Below are 10,814 nucleotides of genomic sequence, written 5' to 3'. Positions count from 1 at the left end.
CCATGTTTAGTGTACAACGTTTTGGAATCGACGGGAGCAAATTTGGACTTACGAACAGATTTCTGGGGAACCTAACTTGTTCGTAATTAGAGGAGTCCTGTATATGTTTCATAATCAAGAATATGGCGTTTACAGGGTCACGCCATGGCATTTACATCGTAAAATTGTTGAGTGCTCACGACGATACGCCAGTGCAGCGAGGCGGGAACAAAAACACCCGCGGGCGTTTGTTTGCCCGAAATCTTTTTTCACTCACGCGGGGGACACCCAACTTCCGGTGGGCGGGCGTACTCGCCCCGCCCACCGGAAGTCGCCGCCAACATGGCCGCGCCCATTGGAGCGTGGTGGCGACTTTAAAGTTCTCCGCTATTTTTTGTTACTTTGTATTTACCAGTTTATCTACCTGGTGAAGCCCATTTAATTCATCACCAGGTATAGCCAACCGAGCTGTTAGCTCGTTTCTCTTCTTTCAGGGGTGACCTGGCCTCACGCGACAGCCCCTTCAAGTGGCTCACATCGTTATCGGCAACATCATCGCCACACGCGGGAATTTAGAACAGCAGCAGCAGCAGCAGACGCACCACGTAGACGCACGCGCCTTGGTACTAAATGCGGAGGTGGGCGAAGCCGGGAGGAGGATCAACGCGACTACCACGGGGAGAGAGAGATATCGGAGACCCAATATCTCACTAGAACAGGCGTCGGCAGGGTCCGGGATCGAACCCGACTCGCGTAGCAGGCGGGCTGAGAACACAGCGGTGGCAACTGCCTCCAACACGCGCAGAGGGGCTGCTGGGTGCGGGTGGGCTGTGAGGCGTACCGTGCGTTAGAAGTGAGCACCTTGACACTGGGGTGGAAGAGGGGGTTGGTGTGTGATGGGGAGCGGTGGTGTAGCGGTTAGCGCGCTCCGCTATGAACCTGGCGACCCGGGTTCGATTCCCGCTCACGGACAACACCAGTGGCGATTATCTGAACCGATCCTGGGTCTCCCCTAGGTCGACTCGGCCTCAAATGAGTACCTGGTGCGATGATGTAGACATCGCCACTAGGGAGACAAAGGCGGCCCGGCGTGGTGCTGGCCACCCCCTCGTGTGCCGTGTCGGCCTTTATAGGTGCTCGCGAACAGCACTTGCCCCTACAGTATGTTAAGGCTATACCGGGGTGGGGGGGATCTTTGTCTTTGTGTTGTGAAGGCGGGAGCGGGAGGCTGCAAACAAGCGGCGAGCGATGAATTCACCGCTGGTCGCTTTGACGCAACCCGCGAGAATCATCACGAGGCGACCGCTCGCCCCGCCGCGCCGCCCGCGGTCGTCGGCGGCGGCGGCCGAGAAATCCGCCTCCTCCTTCTGGGCGCTGTGCCGCGAGCGGCACTTCGTGTACGCGAACATCGGCGCCGGCGGGCAGACTCCGGCTCACGGTGCGACGACGCTGCCCCGGGGAGCGGAGGTGGCGGCCGACGATGAGGAGGGGTTGAGTTTCGGGCCCATGGGGGTGGAGCTGCGGAGGAACGTGCGCGCCGCGTGGTGGGCCGATGTGGTGACGGCCCGGCAGGACGTGGTCGGGGTGGAGACGCCGGCCCTGAGCCCGGCCACTCGCGAGCTGAGACGCTCTCTCGTCGACGGTGAGCGCCGCGCGCTGCGTTGCGTTTTCGCCCATCGGGGGGTTTCGCACGTTCAGAGATAGTTCGCCGCGTGTGCCGCACCGATACAAATCCTCGCCGTCGTCCGTCGTGATCATCGGTTGGGTCAGTCAGATTTAAGAGGAGGCCGCGGTGGCTAGGAGATGTTAACTACCTCGCCTGGTCTACAGGATGTCGTGGGCTTGATCCCGACCCTGACACCTGCTGTACATTTGGAGTCTGTCATGTCTCTCTCCCCGTGGTCGCGTGGATTTTTCTCCGAGTCCTCCGGTTTTTCCCCTCCACATTTCGAGACATTCGCTGAGAATGTTTGAGCTGCAATCCATTTCCAAATCATTTGCGGCCAGGTCGCTATATAGCTCAGTGGGGCTCACAGTGAGCCACCAATGCAGATAACCTGGGTTCAAGTCCTTGTGTCTGGGTGGCGTCGCGAGTCTTGAGGGTTCATGATGGACATGTCCGAGTCGCCGTGTGTTTATCTGTCTCTGTTCTACCCTCCTCCTCTCCTGTGTGCCTCAAGGCATGCTGGGATGCTACCCACAAGCCCTTGCACTTTCCAACCGCAAACTTCCCTTTGGCCTTGCACAGGTGGGCGTCTGCAGGCCGCGGGGAGAGAGGTGAGTGAGTGGGAGCGGAGACAGACTAGCAGTGGACTGAACATGGCTGATGATGACTTGGGGCGGTGACATGGCCGAGTGGTAACGCGTTGGCCGCTCGTTGCCATGCTGTGTGTGTGTGCGAGTGTGTATGTTGCTTTGTTGAGGTAGTGTGGAGGTTAGAGCTCTGCGCTGAGAACCCGGCCACCCGAGTTGGATTCCCGCTCACAGCCAACACCAGTGGCGAATATCTGAACCGGTCCTGGGCCTCCCCTAGGTTGACTCGGCCTAAAATGGGTAGTTGGTGTGGTGTATAAGCATCACCACTAGGGAGACAAAGGTGGCCGGGTGTGGTGCTGGCCACCCAACCCCTCGTGTGCCGTGCCAGCCTTCAAAGTTGCTTGCTAACATAACTTGCCCCAACAGTCTGTTAAGTCTATACAGGAATCTTTGTCTTTGTATGCGTGTTTGTTTCCGCTCACAACCAATAACAGTGGTGAATATTTGAAGCGGTCCTGGGCCTCGCCTAGGTTGGCTCAGCCTTAAATGAGTACCTGGTGCGGTGTGTAAACATTACCACTGGGGGGACAAAGGCGGCCGGGCGTGGTGCTGGCCACCCACCCCTTCGTGTGCCACAGTGCCGGCCTTCTTCATAGCTGCTCGTTTATAGCACTTGCCCCAAACATTCTGTTCAGGCTATATGGGGGATCTTTGTCTTTGTGTGTGTTGAGACAGGGAGCACACGGAGATGAGCCTGCTGTGGTTCTGCTCTGCTCGCACAGCGTCTCAGTGGAGCGAGTTCTGGCTCCGACAGAGACTCAGCTGGTGGAGATCGGTGGGGCCATAGGCACACAGACACCCGCAAACAAATACAAAGATCCCCCGTGTAGCCTTGACAGACCATTGGGGCAAGTGCTGTTTGCGAGTAGCACCTAAGAAGTCTCGCACGGAACGCGAGGGGGCGTGGGGCCAGCACCACGCCCGACCGCCTTTGTCTCCCTACTTGCGACGTTTTTATACACCACACCATGTACTCATTTGAGACTGAGTCGACCTCGGGGATGATCGGGAATCGATCTAGGTTTGCTGGGTTTGTAGCGCAGCTTGCTAACCACTACACGTGCGCACAGATACACGCCGATATACAGATACACCCTCTTAGATACTCACACATACACTCAGATGCATAGATACAGGATCGCAGCGGGTCTGGGTCAGAGTCTCTGACACCACCATTGTGGTTCACACAGCACAGCTATCATCATCCCCCGCGGCTTCACCTGCTAACTCAGTCTCCGACACGGCCATTATGAACCCATCATCATCCCACGGTGGCTAGGGGATGTTAACTACCTCGCCTGGTACACAGGAGGTTGTGGATTCCATCACAACCCAGACGCCTGCTGCATATTTGTAGTTTGCGTCTCTCTCTCCCCGTGGTGAGATGTTAACTACCTCGCCTGGTATACAGGAGGTCGTGGGTTCGATCGCGACCCAGATGCCTGCTGTATATTTGGAGTTTGCGTGTCTCTCTCATCATCATCATCACAGTGGCTAGGAGATGTTAACTACCTCGCCTGGTATACAGGAGGTCGTGGGTTCGATCGCGACCCAGACGCCTGCTGCTAAATATTTTGAGTTTGCGTGTCTCTCTCTCTCCCCGCGGTCGCGTGGATTTTTTCCTCCGTGTCCTCCGGTTTTCCCCTCCACGTTCAGAATCGACGTCACCGCGCGTTTACGGAGTACTTTGCCGCGATAAATTTTCCGCGTGACAATCATCAGCCGCTTGGTCGAGCTCCCTCTTGTGAGGGCCAGGTCGGCTTCTAAGAAGGAGCTACGCGGCTCAGTGGGGGCCCCATAGATGGTAAAATAAAACTAACAAAACACTAAATTGGTTGTAACGGTCTAGTTGAAAGTTTTATCTCCCCCCCCCCTCCGTGTTTTTTGCGGACGTCGTCACAGCTGGCCGTGCAGCCGTCTCACTTCACATCGACGGAGGGCGGAGTCGGGGAGGGGGGGGCCACGCGGGGGGGGCACGTGGTGCGCTACCGCGTGCCCTGGGAGCAGCGCGCCGTCGAGGACGTGCGCAGCCTGGGGCCCGTGAGCGGCGCAACGGTGAAGAGACGACGGTCACACGGTGTTGTGTGTGTGTGTGCGTGCGTGTACGTACGTGCGTGTGTATGCGTGTGTATGTAGGTGTGTGTTTGTGTGGGGAGCGGTAGTGTAGCAGTTCGCACGCTTACGGCTGTAAGAATGGCACAAATACCAAACGTACCAAATCATCATAATTATTGTTACGATGAGCCAGGATCTCTCCGCTGCTGGACACGCGCCTGTGTGCGTGTGTGTGCGTGTGTGTGTGTGCGTGTGTGTGTGTGTGTGCGTGCGTGGTCCAGGCACCGCGGTCGTCGCCTCCGTACGCCGTGCTCGTGTCCAGCAGCCTCGACTCGGCCGCCCTCTCCCTCCTGTGGGATGCCTGCTCGCCAGGGGTCAGGGGTCACGCAGGGGGCAGGCAGGTACGCATACCCACAATGCACCCTCTTCTGTAGGTCAAGCGTAGGGGGCAGCACTGGGTTATTCCCAGGATGCACCTCTTGGTCTTCCCTGAAGAGGGGGCGACATTTGGATGCCTAGAGATTGTGGTGGTCAGAGGGGCAGCACTTGACATTGTCCCACAATGCACCTGTGTGTGCAGGTGATGAGGCTGCACCCCCGCGTCGCGCCCGTCAAGGTGGCGGTCGACCTGGGACGAGGCCCCACGGCGGAGCTCCGCGAGGTGGAGCCTGCACACACGCGTGCGTCTGTGTGAACGTGTGTGAACGTGTGTGTGAGCACGTGTGTGTGTGAACGTGTGTGAACACGTGTGTGTGAGCACGTGTGTGTGTGAACGCGTGTGTGTGAACGCGTGTGTGTGAACGTGTGTGTGTGTGTGAACGCGTGTGTGTGAACGTGTGTGTGTGAACGTGTGTGTGTGAACACGTGTGTGTGTGTGTGTGTGAACGTGTGTGTGTGTGTGTGTGTGAACATGTGTGTGAACACGTGTGTGAACATGTGTGTGAACGTGTGTGAACACGTGTGTGTGAGCACGTGTGTGTGTGAACGTGTGTGTGTGTGTGTGTGAACGCGTGTGTGTGAACGTGTGTGTGTGAACGTGTGTGTGTGAACACGTGTGTGTGTGTGAACGTGTGTGTGTGAGCACGTGTGTGTGAACATGTGTGTGAACACGTGTGTGTGAGCACGTGTGTGTGTGAATGCGTGTGTGTGAACGCGTGTGTGTGAACGCGTGTGTGAACGTGTGTGTGTACGTGTGTGTGAGCGTGTGTGTGAACACGTGTGTGTGTGAACGCGTGTGTGTGAACACGTGTGTGTGAGCGTGTCTGTGTGTGCGAGCGTGTCTGTGTGTGCGAGCGTGTCTGAGCGTATGTGTCAGCATGTGTTTGTGAGGAGCTTACACACATAGCCTGGCACAAGCACCGTGGTGACGTCACCACCACTTGCTGGTGAATGGCGGTTGTTATTGTTGTGTGGGGAGCGGCGGTGTCGCACTTCGCGCGCTGCGCTACGATCCCAGCGACCCGAGTTCAATTCCTGCTCACGGGCAACACCAGTAACGATTCTATGAACAGGTCTTGGACCTCCCTTAGGTCGACTCAGCCTCAATTTAGTACTTGGTACGGTGTGTAAACATCACCACTGAGAAGACAAAAGCGGCCGGGCGTGGTGCTGGCCACCCACCCCCTCGTGCGCCGTGCCGGCCTTCATAAGTGCTATAATACAGGATTTGTGGGTTGGATTGCGAAAATATGAACATGGCGTTAAACACGCCACCACCCGACAGCCAATTAGTAAGGTTTGTCACGTAAACAGAACATGCCAATTCGTTTCTAGTCAGCACACCGGTTGTGTGTTGGTCGCGAAAGCCGACGTGTTCAACTGACTTCTACTCACGCGTAGAGCGAGCATACCCTGCATAGCTTATGATGTTGCTTTTCCTGCTGCTGCTGCTAATGTTTATGATGATGCAAATGATGATGATTGCACTGCTGATGATGGTGATACTGCTGCTGCTACTAGAGCGAACACTTGTGTTGATGTGATGATGATGTTGCTGATGCTGGTGTTGATATGTCGATGATGATGGTGGTGTTGATGTTGTTGATGATGATGTTGGTGTGCGAATGTTGCTGATGGTGATGCCGGTGTTGTTGTTGTTGCTGATGATGATAATGATGCTGGTGTTGATGTTGTTGCCGATGGTGATGCCGATGTTGATGATGTTGGTGTTGTTGCTGATGATGCTGGTGTTGATTTTGATGCTGGTGTTGATGTTGTTGCTGATGCTGGTGTTGATATGTCGATGTTGATGATGATGGTGGTGTTGATTTTGTTGATGATGATGTTGGTGTGCGAATGTTGCTGATGGTGATGCCGGTGTTGTTGTTGTTGCTGATGATGATAATGATGATGGTGTTGATGTTGTTGCCGATGGTGATGCCGATGTTGATGATGTTGGTGTTGTTGCTGATGATGCTGGTGTTGATATTCATGCTGGTGTTGATGTTGTTGATGTTGTTGCTGATGCTGGTGTTGATTTGTCGATGTTGATGATGATGGTGGTGTTGATGTTGTTGATGATGATGTTGGTGTGCGAATGTTGCTGATGGTGATGCCGGTGTTGTTGTTGTTGCTGATGATGATAATAATGCTGGTGTTGATGTTGTTGCCGATGGTGATGCCGATGTTGATGATGTTGGTGTTGTTGCTGATGATGCTGGTGTTGATATTGATGCTGGTGTTGATGTTGTTGATGTTGTTGCTGATGATGTTGTTGGTGTTGTTGCTGATGATGATGATTTTGATGCTGGTGTTAATGTTGATATTGGTGTTGTTGCTGATGATGATGTTGATGATGATGATGTTGGTGTTGATGTTGTTGATGTGGAGCTGTGCGAGGGACTGTGTGCTGAGCTGGTCGCCGCTGGGGCCGTAGTTTGGCCCGGATACAGAGACACCCAGCAGAGCAGCCTGGAGCAGCTCTATAGCCGGTGAAGCACTCACTCACATGGTACACATGCACAGTACACACACGCAGTACACACGCACGCAGTACACACGCACGCAGTACACATGCACGCAGTACACACAGTACACACAGTACACACACAGTACACACGCGCACAGTAGACACGCGCACAATACACACGCGCACAGTACACACGCACACAGTACACACAGTACGCACGCACACAGTACGCACACAGTACACACGCACACAGTACACACGCACACAGTACACACGCACACAGTACACACACACAGTACACACAGTACACACGCACACAGTACACACACAGTACACACACACACAGTACACACACACAGTACACACATACACAGTACACACACACACAGTATACACACACACACAGTATACACACACACAGTACACACACATACAGTACACACACACACAGTACACACACAGTACACTTACACACAATGCACACACAGTACAGATACACACAGTACACACGCACAGTACACACACAGAACACACACAGTACACACACAGTTCACACACAGTACACACACACAGTAGTTAGAGACACCCAGCAGAGCAGCCTGGAGCAGTTCTATAACCAGTGGAGCCCTCACACGTACACAGTACACACATAGTATGCACACAGTACACACATAGTATGCACACAGTACACACGCACATGCAGTACATACACACCGTGCACACACAGTACACACACAGTACACACAGTACACACGCACACAGTACACACACAGTACACACACACACAGTACACATACACAGTACACACACACACAGTACACACACAGTACAGATACACACAGTACACACGCACAGTACACACGCACAGTACACACACACAGTAGTTAGAGACACCCATCAGAGCAGCCTGGAGCAGTTTTATAACCAGTGGAGCCCTCACGCGTACACAGTACACACATAGTATGCACACAGTACACACTCACACGCAGTACATACACACCGTGCACACAGTACACACACAGTACACACACAGTATGCACGCACACAGTACACACACAGTACACACGCACACACAGTACATACACGCAGTACACACACACACCATGCATATTACACACACACAGTACGCACACAGTATGCACACAGTACACACAGTACACACAGTACACACGCACATGCAGTACATACACACTGTGCACATTACACACACACACAGTATGCACACAGTACACACACACACGCAGTACATACACGCTGTACACACACCGTGCACATTACACACACAGTACACACACAATACTGTTACCACTGCACTGCCACCCTGACGCTCGTTGCTACTGTCGTGGATAATGACGGCAGTCCTCCTCCTCCCCCTACTGCCACTGCTGCTTCTACTGCTACTGCTGCTACGGCTGCTACGGCTGCTCCTACTGATGCTGCTATTACTGCTGCTGCTTCGTTTGCTGCTACTGCTCCTCCTGCTACTGCTGCTGCTGTTTCTTCTACTGCTACTACTGCTGCTGCTACTGCTTCTGCTTCTCTGCCAACGTTATTACTGTTGCTGCTGCTCCTGCCACTGCTGCCGATACTACTACTGCTCCTTTTTTGCTGCTACTGCTGCTCCTTTTTGCTGCTACTGCTGCTACTACTTTGGCTCCTGCTGCTGCAGCTACGACGAGATGGGGGTGCCACTGGTGGTGGTGGTGAGCGAGTCGACGCTCGAGTCGGGATCCATCCAGCTGCGGCACAGAGACACGAGCGTGCGCGAGACGGCGCACGTCAACACCATCACCCAACTCGTCACCTCCCTCCTGCTGCTCCGTCATCCTCATCATCGGCGTCACGGCGGCATGGGCGCCCCCCCTCTCAGCCACACGGCGAGCACGGAGGGCACACCACACGCCAAGGTGGGGAACCACGCAGGGTGGTGGAGGTGGTGGTGGTGGTGGTGGTGGAGGTGGTGGTGGTGGATGTGGTGGTGGTGGAGGTGGTGGAGGTGGTGGTTTTGTTGGTGGAGGTGGTGGTGGAGGTGGTTGTCGTAGGTGGTGGTGGTGGAGGTGGTGGTGGAGGTGGTGGTGGTGGTGTTTGTGGAGGTGGTGAAGGTGTTGGTTTTGTTGGTGGAGGTGGTGGTGGAGGTTGTTGTGGTGGTGGTGGAGGTGGTGGTGGTGGAGGTGGTGGAGGTTGTGGTGGAGCTGTAGTTCAACAGTTAGCGCGCTATTAACCCATGTGCCATGCCGGCCTTCATAGGTGCTGCTCGCTAACAGCACTTGCCATCAACAGTCTGTTTAGTCTATACAGGGGATCTTTGGTGGAGGTGGTGCAGGTGTTAGTGGTGATGGAGGTGGTGTTTGTGTTGTTGATGCTGATGGTGTTGATGGTGAGTGTGGTGATGACAGTGTGGATGGTCGTGGTGATGATGATGGTGATGATGGCGGTGGTTGATGTTGGTGATGACAGTGATGGTGTTGTTGGTAATATTGCTGCTGATGCTGTGAATTATGATGACGACGGTAATGAAGATATAAATTCTGGTGATGCTGCCACTTACTGCCCCTCATGTATAACATTTAAAACCTCTTCTTTATACAGGACCTGTGACCTCCCAAGAGACAGTGTCAAGGTCCAAGGGGTCATCATGGTGTCGCCGCCCACCGCCATCACTCCCTTCCTCTGCCGACATTTTTTAATGATCGACACCCAACCTCAAGAATCGCTCTTACAGTCTCGTCATCATTATCCCCATCATCACCGACATCATCACCGACATCATCACCGACATCATCACCGACATCATCACCGACATCATCACCGACATCATCACCGACATCACCATCGTCATCATCCTCACCATCGTCATCTCCATCATCACCCACATCATCACCATTGTCATCATCCTCACCATCATTATCCCCATCATCACCCACATCATCACCATTGTCATCCTCACCATCATTATCCCCATCATCACCGACATCATCACTGGGTCTGGGGATCAAGGTCTTAAGGCCTCAGCTCTCGAATGTTGGGTACTTCTCAGGGTCTTGAAACTTAGCCGAGGTAAAAAAAATATAGGGTGGCAACTTTCGTGATTCATGTGAAGAAGCAGTGACATCTACATCTGCAGAACGTGAAGAACCAGTGGCATCTACATCTGCAGAACACGAAGAAGCAGTGACATCTACATCTGCAGAACGTGAAGAACCAGTGGCATCTACATCTTCAGGAGATTACGCAACTTTTGTATACACGCCGTACAACGTGTTTGGAATCGACAGGAGTAAAGTTGGACTTACGAACAAATCGACTTACCAACACACATCTGGAACCTAACTCGTTCATAAGTGTATATATATATGAGTCTTAAGAAGAATTAAAAACTTTTTGTTTCTACATAAAATCTCGTCAATGGTCCTCGTACTTAATCTGGGACAACTGTCACGGTACCCAACCAGGCTGCCGCTATTATTATTCAACTGGCAGGAACTCACGGAACTTATCAGTACACTCGTACAATTTCGCATGCACACACTTTCACACGCACAAAGATCCTGTGTAT

General features: G+C 53.6%; 1 protein-coding gene across 2 annotated transcripts; it reads left to right on the top strand.

The window, feature by feature from the left end:
- Positions 1 to 262: 262 nt before the first annotated feature.
- Positions 263 to 10,587, top strand: POLG2 (DNA polymerase gamma 2, accessory subunit). Of its 2 annotated transcripts, XM_078880680.1 has the most exons (10): positions 263 to 432; positions 1,194 to 1,621; positions 2,160 to 2,256; positions 2,971 to 3,070; positions 4,198 to 4,350; positions 4,632 to 4,751; positions 4,931 to 5,011; positions 7,180 to 7,280; positions 8,928 to 9,165; positions 9,848 to 10,587. In XM_078880680.1, the coding sequence occupies exons 2-10, from the start codon at positions 1,228 to 1,230 to the stop codon at positions 9,854 to 9,856; spliced, it is 1,293 nt and encodes a 430-aa protein (XP_078736806.1). In that variant the 5' UTR covers positions 263 to 432; positions 1,194 to 1,227; the 3' UTR covers positions 9,857 to 10,587. The 2 variants fall into 2 exon arrangements, with proteins under 2 accessions (XP_078736806.1, XP_078736807.1); XM_078880681.1 differs by lacking the exon at positions 9,848 to 10,587 and having other exon boundaries at positions 7,180 to 7,300; positions 8,928 to 9,010.
- Positions 10,588 to 10,814: the final 227 nt, after the last annotated feature.

Source organism: Lampetra fluviatilis, chromosome 58, assembly GCF_964198595.1.
Source record: "Lampetra fluviatilis chromosome 58, kcLamFluv1.1, whole genome shotgun sequence".
Lineage (NCBI taxonomy): Eukaryota > Metazoa > Chordata > Hyperoartia > Petromyzontiformes > Petromyzontidae > Lampetra > Lampetra fluviatilis.
The sequence above is the reverse complement of the archived record's forward strand: the minus strand, read 5'-3'. Positions and strand labels throughout refer to the sequence as shown.

What these genes read in the sequence shown, in the direction of transcription:
- POLG2 (XM_078880680.1), top strand. Translation starts at nt 1,228, where the DNA reads ATGAATTCACCGCTGGTCGCTTTGACGCAACCCGCGAGAATCATCACG. An exon ending in GGCCCGTGAGCGGCGCAACG is followed by an intron (nt 4,351 to 4,631) that starts GTGAAGAGACGA and finishes TGCGTGGTCCAG; the next exon opens with GCACCGCGGTCGTCGCCTCC. An exon ending in CTGGAGCAGCTCTATAGCCG is followed by an intron (nt 7,281 to 8,927) that starts GTGAAGCACTCA and finishes CTGCTGCTGCAG; the next exon opens with CTACGACGAGATGGGGGTGC.